Source organism: Limulus polyphemus, unplaced genomic scaffold, assembly GCF_000517525.1.
Source record: "Limulus polyphemus unplaced genomic scaffold, Limulus_polyphemus-2.1.2 Scaffold175, whole genome shotgun sequence".
Lineage (NCBI taxonomy): Eukaryota > Metazoa > Arthropoda > Merostomata > Xiphosura > Limulidae > Limulus > Limulus polyphemus.
The window spans coordinates 604,412-624,719 of NW_013665785.1; the positions used below are offsets into that span (position 1 = coordinate 604,412).

At 33.4% G+C, this 20,308-nt stretch overlaps 1 protein-coding gene across 3 annotated transcripts in view; it reads right to left on the bottom strand.

Annotated features, from left to right (window-relative positions):
* Positions 1–750: 750 nt before the first annotated feature.
* Positions 751–20,308, bottom strand: part of LOC106478041 (acetylcholine receptor subunit alpha-like 1) — a 146,444-nt gene continuing 126,886 nt past the window's right edge. For all 3 annotated transcript variants that reach the window (XM_022381563.1, XM_022381564.1, XM_013938551.2), the window contains 5 exons: positions 9,240–9,284; positions 4,545–4,654; positions 4,173–4,353; positions 1,706–2,536; positions 751–1,303 (listed from right to left, as the gene is read on the bottom strand). In XM_022381563.1, the coding sequence (XP_022237271.1) occupies positions 1,115–1,303; positions 1,706–2,536; positions 4,173–4,353; positions 4,545–4,654; positions 9,240–9,266 (1,338 nt within the window). In that variant the 5' untranslated portion in view covers positions 9,267–9,284 and the 3' untranslated portion in view covers positions 751–1,114. The remainder of the gene's footprint in view (positions 1,304–1,705; positions 2,537–4,172; positions 4,354–4,544; positions 4,655–9,239; positions 9,285–20,308) is intronic.

Consider the following 20,308-nt stretch of genomic DNA (forward strand, 5'->3'; position numbering starts at 1 on the left):
TCTATTTCAAATGGCTTCTCCGTTAATGTACTTAGAAATTAAAATGTTGGAATCGGTTCTTTCATATACAATTGTAGCATCCATTACATACATTTATGTTTAATACTTCGCTTTCATAGTTTATTTATGACAAGCCGGTTTATTTACACACATAAAAACCCGCATTTCTCAACTTGGTATTTTTGTGAAGTTAATGGTACTGCAATAGGCTTTCATGTGAGTATTAGTGTATATATATCTATAAGTCAAAAGTGCCCATAATCAAAATAGCTTCGTATACAGCATCCGTTACATTGAAAGACATTCCACGAGCCATATGCAGTTCATTCAACATATGTCGAACAGACGTATCATGGTAGCCCAGGGTCCCAGTAAATCTTTTATGAGAAAGGACTGGCACGTGTGACGGATTTTACCGTTTCATGATGGATTTCTTGCAGTTCAATAAATACTAAACACTTCTTCATGCAAACCTAACATAATCCAGTGCGATTTGTCTCGTCGTCTTACGCTGTTTTTTTTTAGCGCAAAGCAACACAGTAGGCTGTCAGCGCTCTTTACACCACAAGAATTGAACCCCGGATTTTAGTATTGTATGTTCGTAAACTTACCGTTAATCTATCTCTTGCGCTATCAGAGATTTTATGGAATAAACAACACAACACACAAAAAATCCGTTCTCCTATTTACCACAATCAAGTTACTCAACCCATTGAAGACTAACAGATAAATACACACATACAAATGTAATACATTTTTTTAAACCATTTTTATAGGCATATTACATCGATCATTTGCTTTGAACATTTCAGGTATTTAATGTTTCATACAACAATAGTTGGAATTAAAGGGAAAAATTGTTCGGCTCACTGTAAAGATGTTGTTACTGAATATAATAATTTGTCAACTCACCGGAAAGTTAATTCTCTAACTGACTTTAACAATAAATCAAATCTGTGATTGTACACATTCAAATCCTGCTTTTATAATTATCAAAAACAACTGCTAACTGAGCATTAATGCTTCAAGTTAACATTATCCAAAATTAAAGAAAATAACCCTCGTGGTATTTCACTTCCATAAATAAAAAAAATTACTTTAAAATGAGAAAGTATTAGTCTTTGAGATGATGCAGACGAGATGGTGCCATCTTGGAAAGAACCACGTCGATCGGCTGTTGGTCGTCATAGAGAGATGGCGCCTCTAAAATGATGCATGCCGACCCAATAGCACAGGCCAGTGTAAATATCCAAAGGAATAGGCGATCTAAGACCATTGCAACAAACTGCCAGTCTCCTTCAATCTAAGAACATAGAAAAGTTTCTCTGAACAAACAGTATTAAGAACGAAATATTGATTGATAAAAGATATATCGGTGTGTTTTAATATTCTTCAACTTGCTCAATTGAACTTAGCTGTTGTTATATAACTTATTTTTATTTCTATTTTTAAGGGCTTTTATTAGATCATTACCTATAAAATGCAAGTGAACAGAGATATTATAGGTTTCATCTTTAATCTTTCTTCTTTGTGGATTGAACAAGTAAATATCTTGCCGAAAATTTTAATCGTATAACAATATAACAAATGGCGAATCTTAGAATATAATAAAACAGTAACGCGTGTCTCAGTGGACAGTCTATAAATCACCAGAAACAATGTATTTACCTTACTTGTCTGAGACTGATCGGATGATTGATCTTACCTCCGAATAACTATCCCGGTTTTCCATATGTTGAGCAATAAAACGCACGTTTAAGACAGCTCTTTCCAATTCAGGACACAGTTTCCTCTCCTGAAGAGCAGAAGGACTAACATCAGGATCCACGTCATCCCCGACACCAGCCACTGTGTAGCTTGTCCCATGGAAGGAACACTCGTATTCTAAAAATCCTGGTTTATCAGCAGGTCCAGGATGCCTCATCTCAACACCGTCAAAACTTCTGCCTTCAAGCTTTACATCGGGTTGTGTTTCTTCTTCGCTTTCTTGAGGTCTCTTCATTCTCAAGATCTTGGGCAAGATTTCTAGGAAGACCGTACGGACCCAAGGTGCCATGTGGTGGGTGGATGGTGACCGGAAATTGACGTTCAGAACAGCTATTGTGACAAACACAGAAAATGACACCAATATCATAGTAAAAAGGAGATATTTTCCAAGCAAGGGAACCGTCAGGGAGGTCGGGGGGATGATTTCCGAGAGTAACAGGAAGAACACGCCTAACGAGAGTACAATCGAGATACTTAATGACACTTTCTCTCCGCTTTCTGAGGGTAAGTAAAACACTACAACTGACAGAAACGAGATTGCCACACAAGGAATAATGAGATTGACAGTATAGAAAAGAGTTTTCCGTCGTAAAGTGATATTAAAGGTGATATCAGGATACGGTTCGTCGCAACAGCTGTAAAACTTCTCCTTGCGTCTCGCAGGCACGGCCATGATGTCCCATTCGACACTTAAGTAAAAATCACTCAAGTCAATTCCAATGGCAATTTCTTCGGTATCTTCTGATTGGTGCTTATGTTTCAGGTCAACCTAACTCACAAAGTATTCGATGAATAATAAATTAAAAAATGTGCACCTCCTTTCAGAATCCTGAAATAAAGAACTCCGCAATATTTAGCGTTCAACTGTCTGTATAATTTAAAAACTTACATTCACCTTAATCTAGATATGTTGTAATAAAAACTAAATATATGTTACATTCGTTCAAGCATTGGTATGAAATATAAACCAAGTCTGAAAATCTTTTTAAATCACTTTTCATTGAACAACTGGCGTATTTAGCTTCGAATACAACACTATACACAATCTTTGGGAATTGGTAATAATCAAACCAGGTTATTACAATGTTTTCATTCCCATTCTTCAGAAAAAAACATTAGGTAATTTATTAAACTATATTCGAGATATTAATACTTAGTTCTCGAGCGATAATAATGGTTACTTTAGACGTTATTTTTTTAATATACATATAGTTAGTAATATCTATAGTATTACGTTTGATTCTATTAAATATAGTAGAAAAGATACTTTTGAGAAATAGCATGCTTATGAAATAAAAATATATCATTATAAGTCAGCAAGAACTTAATGAATAATTGCTATTAGACCATCACATTTATCGCAACTTCTTATCAAGGGCATCAAACTGTTAAATTTACATCGTTGGAAATAAATATGGAGACAATGAAGAAACTAGAGAAAAATGCAAAAACTACTGGAAAGACGCCCATTTACGATGTGAAAATTAACTGCACAAGAGTACCATCGCATCTTGCTTGTTTGTTTGTTTTTATGGCAAATTTACTATTTTAAAATATATCTTCCGCCATTCCTAATTTAGAACTGCTGACCATAGGGAAGGAAATCGGCCAACAGCACCCACCGTCAAACTTTTAGGCTCCTCTTTACCAACAAAAGGTGAGATTGACCGTTAACTTATAACATTCCCACGGCTGATAGGGCGAGCATGTTCGGCTCCAGGTTTTCATCCCGTGACTTACAGGTAGCAGAATGAACGTCCTAACCGCCAGGTCACGTCACGTTTTGATAACTCACACTGTGGTTGTCATTTAATCATTTAGTAAGTGCAACAAAAGTATAATACCTATAAAGGTATAGGCATTTAAACTATGCCTAGTAGTAAGTTGTGTTGTTCTTCCTTTTCAATACACAAAACTTTCTATTTAACCACTTCACATTTCATCATGCTATTTTACACTTATATCAGTTTATCAAATTTTTAATGTAACCTTTTCTTAGTTCATTATACTTTAGTGTATACTTCTCACCATTTAATAAATACCTGGTATATACCAGTTGCCAGTTCACAAATATTTGTTGTACACACCTTGATAGTTCACAAAAATGCTTTGAATACGTCACATCAAATCATTGAAATTACCTGTTACCTCTTGTGATTTCAAGGAATATTTCTCTCAGATCGTCAAAACTTAATGAATAATTAGGACTTCTTCATATTATATCATCTACAGATGTGTTACTTGTCCATCAAAAATCTGTATATTTGTTTCTAATCAGACGAATTCTTCCACGTACCACGTAGCAGTGTATCAAGCCTCACTGATCAGTTATTGAATGCCCAAGTTTTATTTACCGTGTAGCCATCATACGTCCAGGAACCAACAAATGTCCAAGTTTTACTTACCGTGTAGCCATCATACGTCCAGGAACCAAATTTCATAAAGCAAGTTTGTTCGTCAAAGGGGAAATACTGAACGTTCATCTCGCACGAGCTCTTGTAGATTGCTGGTGGTCGCCAAATGACCAAACCGTCGGAATGCAGGACAGCTTTGGTCATGATGGTCACTTCGTAATTGCCGTCAGCACTACATTAGTCATGAAATAAATAATATAGATACTTCATTTTATAAGGAAAATGAAAATGATAATAAATAAATAATAATAATTTTAATAAATAAATTTGATTTTAATTATCCTTAAATGTTCATTCGTTTTTGTTGTTTTTTTACATGTAACTTAAAAAATGCTCTTATCTTTAAAGACAGAAAATACTCACTTGTTATACAAGACTATGTCTGGCAGCCATATCTGCTCCGCTGGCACGTGAAGTTTAGAGACGCCTCCGTATTCTTCAGGGTCCCAACGCAACTTGTAATCCTTCCATTCCTAACAAAATAATATAGCTGGGTAAAACACATGAGCGTTGTCTTCCCGTTATTGTTACTCTTGTAACTAAGCATAGGTAAAACATGCGATTGTACTCTGAACATGTGAGTGTGCTCTGAACATACGAGTGTAATCTTTCCATTATACCTCTTCTTCTTGTGACTTAGCAGAGAAGCTCAAGAGCTCACAAAAAACTTGTGTAAAGAATACGTGTCAACTGTTATTTTCAAGAAACCTGGAGGGCTAGGCTAAGAGTAGTAATCTATATCTAAGAACGTTGTTAGAGTTACAATCACGAGTGTTTTTCCAAAAATTCAATGAAGTTTAAAACTGTATTTTTTATTATATGTCACATAATTTTTCATTTATGATTATATGATTATCCTTATATCTAAAATCATAAGCAATGATAAACAAAACCCATTTTTTAGCCGCGGTATAGTAGCTCATAGAATGGCTCTAAGTATTTCAATTACAAACTTTTAGCTCATAGCTCCGTCATCTCTTGAGATATGATTCCAGTTTTAGACTCAGGAGGTCAAACCATTTCATTTGATGTATTTAACCACGCCCAACGTCTTATAGGTTAATTTATTCTAATCCTGCCTAAAAGAATTTCGATTTGAGGGTAGGTTGGTATAGGTCCTGAGTAACAAAATTGAATCGGGTATATGCCCGCCCCACGCTTGATATTGCTGACGCACAAGCTAATAAAAAGAGGGGAAAAAAGGTTTCATTGGTTAATTTACTGCAATTCTGCCTAAAAAGATTTCAATTGCCGTGGTTACTGAGAATTTTCTCTTGTAATTATAAGGTCACATGATTTTCTAAAACTTTATTGTGTCCCGTGTGCATGAAGATCAGATGTTTTGACCTCCGTATGGACAGAGGTCACGTATTTTTCACTCTGATTGTACTGGTGATATCCTCATATTTCAACCGAATAGGTGTTTTTTGTACACCTGAAGAGAACATCCCACCCTTTAAAGTTAACCAAACTACACTTTTGGTACTAAGCTTTGGAATTCATATCAGTTCATAATTTTAATTACTGGTTTAAAAATATATTTTAATTAAACTTATGATACGTATGCCAATTAGTCTCAACTTAATTATTTTACAGTATGATAAAATGTTTACCAGTATTTCTTTGGATATTTAAACCGTATGTGTTGAGGATTACTGGTTTGTTTATTTCTTTGTTTTGAATTTCGCGTAGAGCTACACGAGGGCTATCTACGCTAGCCGTCCCTAATCTAGCAGTGTAAGACTAGAGGGAAGGCAGTTAGTCATCACCACCCATCGCCAACTCTTGGGCTACTCTTTTACCAACGAATAGTGGGATTGACCGTCACATTATAATGCCCCCACGGCTGAAAGGGCTAGCATGTTTGGTGTGACGGGGATTCGAAACCGCGACCCACAGATTGCGAGTCAAGCGCCCTAACCACCTGGCCATGCTAGGCCTAGGATTACTGGCATTATTAAGCTCTTTTCTTACACACTTGTCAATGATGATACTTGAAAATTCACTTCCTTACAAAGGGGACTGAAGGCCGCCTGAAGGGGTCACCTGTTTTAATCACTCGCTCCATGTGTCACTCAGTCAGTAGACACTAAAATGACGTCATATAAGGGACTCTTAAAATTGCAATTTGTGCTGTACATCTATGCAGTAACAATTCTTTCATTTCGTTTAATGATAACCAAATCTTTAGTTTCTATTTAAATTATGACACCCTAATCTTTTTTTTCAGTTGTATTGTTTGTCTGCATCACATTATTTATCAACGAAATAAAACCTTGAACCAGTAATTAACTTTGACATTTATAAAATAATTGCCACATTTAGAGTTTGTTCATCTACACTCATATAATTTTTTTTTGTATTTTTCTATCCAGTGCACAAATCCTTGCTTTTGAAACTACAGTAGTGAGTAAAAATGTAAAATAAAATTAATTCGTAATGATGTTTAAAAAGATGCTAATAGAATTTCATTAATTATTTCATACTTTTATAACCACATTCAGTCTCTCGTCCTTGTTGTTGGCAGATTATTTAGAGCAGAAACGTTCTCTCATGTCACTGCAACCTCAAATGACTGATTTCGAGAGTCATATCATTATATCATAAATTATTACTATGAGGACTGGTTTCTAATGTAATTAGAGTTTACAGTTGCGTTTAACAATTAGTATATTAACTTTCATTAGTCAGAACTTCGTGTCGTCTATTCATTGAAAGAAAATGTTGTCAGCTTGTTTGCAATAGTTCAATTAAGAAATTCCCAAAACAAAATAGTACTGAGACCTGGCATGGCCAGGTGGTTAGGCCGCTCGGCTGGCAATCTGAAGAGCGCGGGTTCGAATCCCCGTCCCCTTTTCAGCCATGAGAGCATTATAATATGACGGTCAATCCCACTATTCGTTGGTGGTGGGTGGTGATGACTATCTGCCTCCCCTCTAGTCTTTCACTACTAAATTAGGGACGGCTAGCACAGATAGCCCTCGTGTAGCTTTGCGCGAAATTCAAAACAAAATAGTACTGAATAAATACATATATATATATACATGTAATAATTTGCATTCGAGATATATTCATCTGAAAGGTTTCAACTCAAATTAATAAATCGCGAAAAAATCAATGATTCAGTCGAAGTGAATGAGCGTTTGTTCTTTTATGTAAAGCGTTGAAACATCAAATTATTTTTTATTTCATTTTCTTATCACAAAAATAAGGAAAGTCGCTGTTTTTTCAATGGTGTAAATACTTTATGGATGCTAACAGTCGTTTTGGTAACTAAGTGGATGTATTTAGTATGTTTTCAGAGTGATAAGCCACGCATTGAAGCTTCAAAGTCTCTAAAATGCTCTCCTGTAGCTCTAAAAAATCGTCATTTAGCAAAATATAATAATGATATTTCCTCTGACTGTGTCTGGATCAGTATAAATTGTTTTTAAAACTATTATGCATCAAACAATCCGACATTTATGTATATGTATAGTTATGGTGTTAGAGTAGCTCAACGTATTTTATTTTGTTTTGTTACCTGTATTAAACAAGTACTGGAACAGTTCTTGAAGAACAGTTTTAAAATGTCCGATATTCTTTTTATATTCACAGTATCGTCAGTTTTAAAATTCCAATTCCATAATGTATTTTCTTACAAAAAAAAAATGCAAAATTACAATCCTAATTTCCAAAAACGTGTTGTGTTTAATAATTCTCTATCAGATAGTACAGTAACAAATGTCTCCAAATGAGTCTGTGGTAACTTAACGGACTTACGATGCTAAAATCCGGGATTCGATTCCCCGTGATGGAGAGAGCTCAGATAGCATATTGTGTAGTTTTGCGCTAAAACTAAAAAAAAAAAAATCGATAACAAATAAAACACTTATATATTTACGTTACTCACATAAACTGGACTTTACTACCAGTCAAGCTAGAAAAATCCAATTTTTCTTTCTACATTGGACCTGTTGTCTTTCACCGGGAAGTTTCGTTTGTGAAAAAATAATAATTTGGCAATATTCCCTTTCTCATCCTTACGTCAACTTCTTCATCGTTGTTGACCAGGATCTAAAGGGGGCTTACTATCATCCAATCGTTGAAGAGTTTGAGGTTCAATCCTTCCAGTTGTTAAGTATTCCTATCAAGTTTTCTTGAAACTATCAGCTCTATTACCGTTAGGCTTGATCTAAGCAATAGGAATTTAAAGACTTAATAAGTTGTTTTAATTAAAATATATCGTCTAGTATGTTGCATTGGTCTTCAAGTAAGAACGATAATTAAAGTCGTCAATAATCTTTCCTTTATGTTTAGTTATGAGTGACACGCAATGAATTGTTTGATTACTTCTCGTTACACGATCGCTATGGCCCTGCATGGCCTGGTGGTTAGAGCACTCGACTCGTAATCCCCGTCACACCGAAACATGCTCACCCGGTGTCCGAACTAGAACGTCAGCCCTACTCCCGGATATTCACCTCCAACAGAATTTGGAGAAACACCATACGAAACTACTACACGATCGCTATGGCCCTGCATGGCCTATCTCCGCATAGCCGTTCCTGTTTTGGAACTGTTAGAGTAGAGGTAGTCGACAGCACCCACTACTAATCCTTCAGCTACTCTTGTCTAATGAAACAGTTCCTCTTATAGCGTACTCACGGCCTCAAAGTGCCGAGAGAGTTTTTAGGGCAACGGGATGCGAGCTTGAACTCTCAAAATCACAATCCGGTCGCCCTCACTACTAGGGCACGTCCAGGCCCAGACGCTCAGTGAAGTCTTCATACTGTTGTCTAACTTAAGTTTCATTCATCACAAGCCCTGTTGTTGTTGGGTTTTCTTTTCCACACACTAAAAACCTGTGTTATTATATACAGGATTTTATAGGTTAGTAGATCAAGATTTAAATACTTTTCTAAACTGCTAAGACGAGCTTAAGTTGAACGCTAATTCGATGGTCAAATTATAACTTTTAAGAGACATAAAGAAATTTTTGTGATTTCAATTTAGTTAAACAGTGTTTTTTTAACTATTTCCCTTAAAATTTTAAAAAAAATATTTTTTTAATCTTACCTGCTCCACCCAAACGTTCGTTGTCATAATCTGGCTCTTCAGACTCTGTGTGTAAAAGAGAAAAAGTGCAAATAATATGGCAGATGTTTTCCTTACGCTAGATTTTTAAAATCTATCTTTGGATGTGGTCTAGAGAGATCAGATTCAGCCTTACCCACAGAATAATGAGGGAAGAAGTTATAAATATTCAGAGTAAACTTCAACAAACTTTTTCCTGTTTTATTCGTTCTTAATAAAACTGAATAATTATTTTATTTCTCAGAACACTCCAGGGAAATAGAGAAGATGGGAAAGATAAAACTCTGCTTTATTTGCTTTATCAAAGCCTTTTTTAACTTGAAAGTGTTTTACGTGAAACTAAAAAAAAAACAGATATAAAAACATTTGAAATTTCCTGAGGGATAAAATATAATAGAATTAATTAAATCCTATAAAGTTTTAAATTGGCAAATTATATTACGACTCATTTTTAAATGATTAAAGCATATATCACGCATAGTTGTGTTTGGCAATAGTTACAATGTCTCGAAATGGTGATTATTTAGTTTCAGATCCAAATTCATGTGATTAATATTAAAACAACAAAAATAGTGCTGTTGTTATTGTGCTTGAAATACGTGTGGTACAATTACTGTATTATTATGTAAGCCAAGCCATATAATTTATAGTACAGAATGTCTTTATTTACGCACAAAATATTAATTAATTAAATTAATAGAACTTTAAATTTTGTATAGCACTTTGAAAAAAGTAAAAATGCTAAAAGATTACATTTTTTCTGCATTTAGTATCTTAAGTATATTGATTATTTGTTGATAAGCGGAATTCTACACAATAAGTTACCTTTGTTGTACCCGTCGCAGAGATATATATCAACAAACATTAGCGTTATAAACCATCATGCTTATTCCTGAGCCACAGGGATGGGGAATTCAATTAAGAATATTACATAATGCATATAGTATTAAAGAACACTCTACTCCACTGAAATATTTACTGATGTGAATGGTTTGTTTGTTGAATTTCACTCAGAGCTACTCAAAAGCTATCTGAGCTAGCTGTCCCTAATTGTTAAGTGATAGATCAGATAATACCAGCGAGTGAGCAACACCTGCCGCCAACTCTTAAATTATTCTTGATGAATAAATAATGTGATTTACATTATAATGCCCTACGACTGAAAGGGCGAGCATTTTCGAGGATGGGTTTTCGATCCCACTACTCCTAGATTGCTACTTGAGTTTCTAATCATCAACACATGCCAGGCCTTTCCGTGGCAAAAACATAATATTTCGTTTTTACTATAAAATTCTTCCGGTTTAAAAAAATGAATATTACTATAAGAGGAACACTTCTGAAATTCCTCACATCTCCAGTTATTACAGCCTCAAACATCAGCCAGTATTGAAAAGCAGGCCTGCTCTTTAAAGCAAATATGTCGAACGTGTATGTTACAATGTTTTATATTGTTTGCTGTTCAATAAAATTAAATTAATCGTAAAATAAAGTCAAAAAGTTTGTTTGTAATTAATCACAAAACTACACAATGGGCTATCTGTGCTCTGCCCACCACTGGTATCGAAACCCGGATTCTAGTGTTATAAGTCCGCAGACATACCGCTGTGTCACTGGGGGGCAGTCAAAAAGTAAACAGATAAGTCAGTATGTTTATTTCCAGGTGTATTATTAATAGTAATATATAAACATTGAAAATCGTTCACATACTTATATAAATAATTAATCGCCATTTAATATATATATATATATATATATTATACATTTCAGCTCTGAGTCTCGTTTAAACAAAAAATGCTATTTTCTTTTACTTAAGGTTACGTTTCTCGTCTGAGGACAATCGCCACTATAGAATAACATATTGGCGACGTAAACAAGATCGTAATAGGTTCAGCGTAATTCAATCAAGAAGGAAATGAAAAGAAGAATTGTCTTTTTGGCTCGTAAACCATTTAGCTGAGGTTCCAATGAGTTCTAAGAGATCAGTTAGGAGGAAAAGCTTGGAGTGTGCGTGAGTACAACATTGTTCAGGAAACAAGATTGCTCTTTGGCATGCTACTAAGTTGAAAACAAAAACCTATTGATACTTCACTGCTTTATTTGTTACGTTTCGTCATGTGATGATATTAGTTAAGTTTCGTCATCTGGTGATATTAATTAATCTGAAAATTTCCATCAAGCCTTATCCGTATTTATTTCTCTTTGAAAATCTTTATACCATAAAAATGTTTTACAACAAATAGAATAAATAATTAAGTAACCCCATTTGAACCCTTAAATTACTGCTTTGTTTTTATACCATTCACTGCCGGTGAGGTCCACATATGACATCATATCAAGAAATGTTAGAATACGTTACAATACTCATTGTAAAGAACTGGACAAAATAATGAGCGAAAGTATTAATTTCTGGTATTCAATACATTTGGGTTCACACCCATAATTCGTAGCAATATTGATGGTATTTGTTTACATCTTTTGCGACTTGTATGCTATTCGGTATTCTAAAGCAACAAACTCATGGACTCATAAATATTTTGGTGCATTAATAGTTTAATAAAGTGTATTTAAAAAGCCGGTGGGGGTCTGGACCCATCTCTAATTCTAGAGATAAGTTTTCAAAAAGTAAACAGTATAATATTTTTAAACATTTTTCAAACAGATATTCACAATCTGTTATTAGAAAAAAGTAGTAAATATATTATACTTTACTTGCATGGATAACTTTTTTACACATTATTACGAAAGTCAGTCCCGTGTTAAAACACAATTCAGCCACGTCTCTGTGATATGTTATTCTTTACTTGTATGGATAATTTTTGTACACTCTATTATGAACTTCAGTCCCCGTGTTAAAACACAGTTCAGCCATGTCTCTATGATATGTTATTCTTTACTTGTATGGATAAGTTTTGTACACTTTATTATGAACTTCAGTCCACGTGTTAAAACACAGTTCAGCCATGTCTCTGTGATGTGTCATCGGTAGTTTTACGGACTTACAACGTTACAATTCGGTGCTCGATTCCCTGAGCTGGATAGAGCCCATATAGCCCTTGCGATAGCTTTGCGCTAAAAAAACAGCTACTACAACAACAACTCTGTTATAGCTTGGAAACTCATTAAGGTCATTGTGTCTTTACTTTTTTAAATCATCTGGCAAAATTGATAAATTGTGGTGATTTTTCTTGTTCGCTTTTGTTTTTCCAAGAAAAATGATTTCGCTTAAATAAATAAAAATTCATCTAATAAAAAGTACCACTCAGCTTGTCCCAGTTCTGAAGTTTCCACAGATTTTCAAACCTTAGGAAAACATTTTTCAAAAACTAAGAAACAAGCTTTCCATGAATTAAAATTTCTGATTATTTAGTATTTTTAATAATACATTTCATACTCAAAAACGTGAACTAATTTCGATGGTTGTATTTTTTTGCGTTATGTAGATTTTTTAATTATCCAAAATAACCATTTTAGACAAACCTTAACCATCAACACTCATTTTCTTTATTTCGACAAAGTGTAACAGAACTCTTATCATAATAAGTATTATATAGATATTTTTACGTCTTTTATGAAATAATATTGGTACGTAAATACACCCTTAGTACTCAAGCTGACTTTCACTACAGAAACATATGAAACCGTTTCTATTAAGCAACATAAAATACAACCTTTTTTACTATTTAAGATATTTCGAACATGATGAAAAACAAGTTTTAATTATATAGTTGATACGTTGTTTGTTACTAAATACAAAGCTACACAATGGGTTATCTCTACCATGCCCAACATGAGTATCGAAACCAAGTTTTTACCGTTATAAGCCCTTGACTTACCACTTAGCCACGGGGGAAGGGGGCATAGTAGATACAAGACCAGGAAAACGTCATTTATGTGCATGTAATCCGCAGACGAAATAATTTAACTGGGCTTAAAACTTCCCTAAATAAATTATTCAATACTCCCTATGGTTGATTCTGATCTTATCACTACCGTCATCCGGAGGGTTTGTTTTAACATATTAAAATATTACTATAATTTATCCTATCTGCACGAAACTAATTATGTCTTATGCGGTATGTGCAAAGAATGTAATAATTAGTGAATATATATATATATACATGTGATAGGCAAATGTCGAAATTCTATCATTAAATTATTATCCAGTCATGTATGCACCGAAGACAATATATCACAATATCATTTATTCGCAATTGCGTAACTGACCAGGCAATAGTTTAATGACAGACTTGTCATGCTTGTAAATGCACTATTTTGCTACTTTAACGGTAGCTCTTCTGGTGATACAAATCTGAAAAAGTTGGTTGTCTATTATGACGTTTTGAATGTTCAAGAGTCAATAAATTATAATGTTACATGTGATATATGTGTGTCTAATTTTTGCCGTACAGTTATAAATTTATCTTATTCTTTGCCAAAACACATTCAATATATTTGTTTAAAATTACCAATAAAACAATTATTATTTTATTTATGCAACTTATATCAAAGATAATTAGAAATTATTTGTTTTAAGTCAGAAGCTATGCAATAGGCTATCTGCCCCATTTTTACTGCAGGGAACCGAAGCCCAAATTTTAGTGTTATAAGCCCTTAAGTTTACCACTGAGCCACCGTGGCGTCGTCTAATTAGAATAAAACGATGCTCATCATACAAATTCGTTAACGAGCTTTTTATACAGGCTTTTAATCTATAATTATTGAAGGTTTTATCGTAAATTGGCAAGATTTTTGTATTTCTTTAATACCACGTGCGCTGTATCCTATAACCTTTAAATATTCCTTTACTTATTAATCTGAAGCTTAAGATAATTAGTGGATCGCAAACTACTTAACAAATTATTTCTGCAAACCAGCTTCGAAATTAAAGTAGGAGATTTATAAAAGACAAAACCAAAAATAAAGTGATAACAATGACCAAGAAACAACAATCACAGAGAGATGATTTTAACATGGAAAGGGCGTTACGTGGAGCATTGATAGAATACCAAACAACATTTTAGATTACAGAGCAGAGGGTGTATCAAGTACTTTTGACAAATAAATTTCCTAATCAATTATATCTCTCTCCGTATACTTACTCTTTACTTAAGATCCGACAATGTTTTTTTTTCCTAGTTGGTTGTCTTGAAGTCCATCAACGCAATGCTGTACATGAATACCAATGCTTCATTCAAACAAACAAAAGACAAATTTTGAGTGTACGCATAGGTCGCTCTGAATTGTGATATATATATAGAGGCACGTATAACAAATACTTCTTACACAGCCGTGAGTTATCTTGACTTGAGAATGTCTCTTCTGGTAATAGAATTTAAAAAAAACATAGATAATTAAGCATTCAAAAATTGTTTAGAATATAAATAAGTAACAAATCTGTGCTTATTTTCTGCCAGGAAGAAAGTAAAATTTTGTCAGTTCCCATGTCGTTGTGGATATTATCAAGAAAAACAATATTATTTCTTAATCTATCTATATACTTCTCTTTCTGTATACCTATCCGTCTGTCTATCTATTACAAAAGACCAACAGTTTTGTTAATGTTGTTTGAATTTCTGTTTAAAGCGCTCGAATTTGGGGTCTCGTTTCAAAACCATAACTTTTGTGTGTGATCCTGTTTGCTAACTTTTTAATCAGAATTAAACTTGTTTCTCGTTTATGTGCGTTATTTTTTTTTCGTTTTATTCTCTGAGGAGCTGCTGTGTGGGAATGAATGTTGGGTGATGATATTTTTAAATAGTAATCAAGGGTGGTTGATCATATCAAATTTTTATTTTTATATTTTTAGGGGTAACATTCAATCCACAACTGGCTATAGACGGTGAATGGTAGTACGATATGGGACGTTGTGGGTTCTATCACCCAAACCCTAACCCCTTATTGAATCTTTCAATTTTTGCACCTATCTTCGTTTATTATGTCTGATACAAAGAATATCCCTGATTCTTTCTTGGTGTTATGGCCGCAGACATTTTTACTTTAAAACGATATCATTTATACAAATTTTTACATTGTTTTGTTACAGTTTTGTTGGCGCAATCGTTGTATTCGTTGGCGCGTATATCCGTAATAAAAATGCTGTATTTTTTACATAATTATCTCGTGCAGAGTTGAGTAATTGCCTGTACACCTTTGATGTAATATAGATCATTGTGATATATGTATATATACACACACATACACATTATGGATATTGCTCAACTATAATATGATGAATATAAAGAAAATATATTTTCGTGTAAGTCATCAGAACAAAGTTAGATAAACCTAACTTTATAACTTTTTCACTGATTGTGTTTGTTCTATATTTCAAAAGTCCTTTTAATTGAACACTAAAATTCAAAGTGTTATTTTGACAACAGGATTTGAGCACGCACACACACACACACACACACAAATCTCTGTTTACCTACCACAAAATTACTGGCACCGAAATAATTATTACATTTATTAAATTTACACATAAACAAAGAGAATTTTATTCGTTATTTTGTTTCATTTTTCAAAACACATAAGGCTGTGCTTAATTTTTTTATTTTTTTTTTAGGGACCCGGCATGGCCAGGTGGTTAGGGCGCTTGACTCGCAATCTGCGGGTCGCGTGTTCGAATCCCCGTCACAACAAACACGCTCGCCCTTTCAGCCATGCGGGCGTTATAATGTGACGGTCAATCACACTGTTCGTTGGTAAAAGAGTAGCCCAAGAGTTGGCGGTGGGTGGTGATGACTAGCTGCCTTCCCTCTAAATTCCCACTGCTAAATTAGGGACGGCTAGCGCAGATAGCCCTCGTGTAGCTTTGCGCGAAATTAATAACAAACAATAATTATTATTTCTATATTTTAAAGACTCACAGAAAAAAATCTTATATTAAAATTTAAAATCCCCCCCCCCCCAGTGGCACAGTGGTATGTCTGCGCTAGAATCCGGATTTCAATACCTGTGTTAGGCAGAGCACAGATAGCCCATTGTGTAGCTTTGTGCTTAATTACAAACAAACAAATTAAAATCATTGATTTAAAATACGTAAATGAATAATAAATCCGAAATCTTGTATTTGTCAGTTGGTTAACTATTTAACAGTCTATAACACGATTACAAGACAACGATAATATTTCTACATGACTTGTAGTTTAATTTTCCGGTTAATGTAAGTACTCATTAGTCATACTTAATCCAAGTAATTAATTTAATTCAAATAAATATTTAAAAAACATATAGCTTTAGTTCGTAAATAACCCATTTGAGAAGCTTATACCATCATCGTCACCAAACAATGGAAATATAAGAAGCCAAAGAGAAAAGTGTAGAAAACACAATGATTTTTAATTTGCTGGTCTCAAGTTCACAACGCTTTCGTTGAAGCAGATCTTGTTTAATTCAACTGATAACAAACAATTAATTCTTCAGCAGAAAACAACGTTTAATGTTGAGGTGAAACAACAAAATAAATGAATTATTAATTTAAAAAATAGAGTAACTATTCAGCAGTAAAGAACGTTTTGATTTGAACTGAAAACAACAAGTGATACTTTAACCAAAGTGTTTGCAAAACGTTAAAAAATAGTATTTCATCCACAAATTACACAAAGAACTAAAAATACTCTCGAAATTGACTAACTATTACAAACCTAGCAATTTTGATCGTTGATGGGAAAACGGTTAACATGATGCTATCACGTATCTCCGCTAATCTGAGTTTGTGTAGGCCTAAGCCAGAAAGTAATAGTTTTAAAACAGCATACTGAAACTTTTATTAAGAAATGGATCTGTTATATTGATAATTTTATTCTAAACTGAGGATCAAAAAAGTGAACATTATTGAAAGCTCTACAACATCATATAGATTTACTTGTAGAACCGTTACAAGAGGCTCATCAGAGGGATGTTTTCCAAATCTTACAGTCGATATAGTAATGTATTGTTTCTTCTTCGGTCACTTTATCTTCTCTACAGAACAAACACGTTTAGGTTTTGTCCCCATTTCCTCCGGGACGTCAAAGGCACAAATTTGATTTGCAACATGTCTTCAGCTGTTGTCATGTCGTTAGGCCATGCGATGCGACGTGAACGAACGTCTTTCGGGTTACTTCGAGACCTAACTGCTTGTTTTATCCCACTCTATATATTACTATGTTTCTTAACTTCCTTAGTTTTGGAATCCATTCAGTAGACTCTCCTTCCTATCTTTTTTATCTTTTACAAGTAAATTTTCTAACTTCTCTTACTAATTACAATGTTGTTTAGGGTTGTATATTGTTTCCATTTCTTTCTCAGATTTGTTCATTGTTCATTCTGATCTCATTATCAATGCCTAAACTTTTCCTCTTCTGACTCTGCGAATTTTCTAATTATGTTTCACGTTTTCTAAACATTGCAAGTGTTTTCATTATTTAGTCGGGATTTCCTTATACTACTAATGTTCTAAGTATGTCATGTTTTCTAAAAAAAATCAGTTATTTTAATTATTTAAATATGTTTTCATGTTTTCTACACACTGAAAGTATTTTATTTTGTCTGGTTTTCCTTATGCTGCTAACGTTATATTCTCATGTTTTCTAAAACTGAAGGCATTTTAATTATTTTGCATGTTTTTTTCCTTATGCTGCTAATGTTCTAAGTATGTTCTCATGTTTTCTAAACACTGAAGGTATTTTAATTATTTTGTATGGTTTTCCTTATACTGCTAATGTTTAAATATGTTTTCATGTTGTTGTTTTTTATTTATTAAATGTGTTAAATAGGTTTTCGTGCGCTCATTAATCTGTAAACACTCCAGTTACGTTCTCACTTTTTCTTTACTTCTAATATTTTGAGTACGTTCTCTCTTTTGTTCTGTACATACAGTAAAGTTATAAAATATTATTATGTTTTCTCTGAAGACTATGATTACTTATCGTACTGATAACCTCTCGATTCATGTATTACTTGTGTATTGACTCCATATCAGATCGCTCAGAGACTCAACATTCGTCTTTTTAAGAATCTAATTTTGAAATGGCGTTTAGTAAGTTATCATTATATCTATATATTTTCAGTGTTATTTTCATTTTGTCTTAGTATTTCCAACGCAGAATTGTCTGTCATGTTAATTAACTGTCTGCTTCCTAATTTTAACATGGCACGATTTTTAACAAATACTTGATAAATTCTCTTAATATGGGCAAATCGTTTAGCTTTCTTCGATCAGTTGAACGACTGGCTTGGTAAGTATTGATTTTGTGTCATAATCCGGAAATCTGTTGCAAGTGTGGGCTGTTAAGAGCTGGACATACATTTTATTACGATGTTTAATCTAATGTGCTAGTAACCTTATACCTTGTTATGAGGTAAAGCTCGCGCATCTTGAAATGGGCGAAACCAATCCATTTATTATAATGATACAATAAAAATACTGAATAATAAAGCATAAATCTTTTTCCCCCTCACATTACAATTTTGTGTTACAGGCACAATGGAGGAACAGCACATAATTCAACTGTTACTTGTTCATGTTCATAATAAAGAGTATGTGATCATCCGCGAAGAAACATGCTACAAAATATGTAGATTCTTAGTTTTGAATCTTAGTAAATGTTGAATCTCATTACAGAATGGAACGGCCAACAAGCACACACGTGGAGCTATAATTCACCTCATTATCTCCATGAGTTACAGTTCGAGGAAATTAGTTAGAAACTAGCACATTTGTTTAGGCCTAGAATAATGTTTAGGTCTTTATAAAAGCATTTAATCGAAAACTACGGTCGAGTAAATGAATATTCACCCGCCTCATCACACAGTGTATAGTGGCCGTCACGATAATTCTTTCGGAACATTTAAATTTTAAGTCGATATTTGTATACCACGTGAACAAAGTTTATAACTAAACACTGAAATACTCTTCTTTGATCTTAATATATATTTAACGAAAATAACGTTCACTTTAGAACCCATTTTTAACATACATAAACTCTTCTTTACTTCTGAAGTATATTGTGAAAGTAATGTAATTTCAAAATAAAAGTATTCTTTTCTCACTCTGAACTTAACTGATCTAATCTTGAAGTATTTTCTCTGTAACTCAATATATTTATATTAAATATAAAAGTCCGTATTCACTTCCCATGCAGATGTAAAAGGCGTTTCAAGCAAGATAAACTTTTTTGTAGGTTAAAGAACATGCTAAACATGCTTTTCTGTTTGTTCGATTATTGGAAACGTTGGTTTATAGCTTAATTTTGAGTTATTCGGACGGGCCATATTTGCTAATATAATAACTTTTATATGATTATATTGAGGTATAACATACTTTCTATGCAGGTGTAAAGGAAAATTGAAATTAATTCAATGTTTTAGTAAAATTTAAGAACGTGTTGATCAATAAAAGGCAATAAATTTGAAATTTTTTGGGGCACGATTTCATTTCGATCACCCTCTTTGGTGATGCTGCTGATAGTACGTAAAATGAATGCAATCCCATTTGTTGCATTCGTCAAACTTACTTCCACGAATAGCTAACTACACAGTTCTTTCAGTTTTAAAGGATTTCGAAATTATAAAACTGTATTTTCTGGTAACATAGGATGTAACGTATGATAAAAGGTGGTGTCAGGTAATAAATCTATCTTTCTTGTGGCATTCCTTAATTATAATACATTCAGCTGTTTTAAACTTAGTTATGATAGCCCTTTCAGTCATTATTCTGAGCCTGACGCAAGAAAAGGGGTATTGACGTCATATCAAAATACAGTTTAAGTAAAAATGTATATTTTCTGTGTATTAATAGGCTACATAGAAATAAACATATATAACCTATGGAAATAAACATATATATATATATATATCTAATTATAACCTGCGCAATTTTGTAATGTTTTCTGAATAAGAAATGTGATGAATTGCAATTTGCTTATAAAACCATTTTTGTTTAAGATTACATACTAATTTTAATACAGTTTTATTCCTCTTTCCAATTAAATGGCCCAAAGACATGGCAAAGCTTGTAATCTATCGTGAAATAGCATTTACTTATAGCTTTTAAAAATGTGATTACG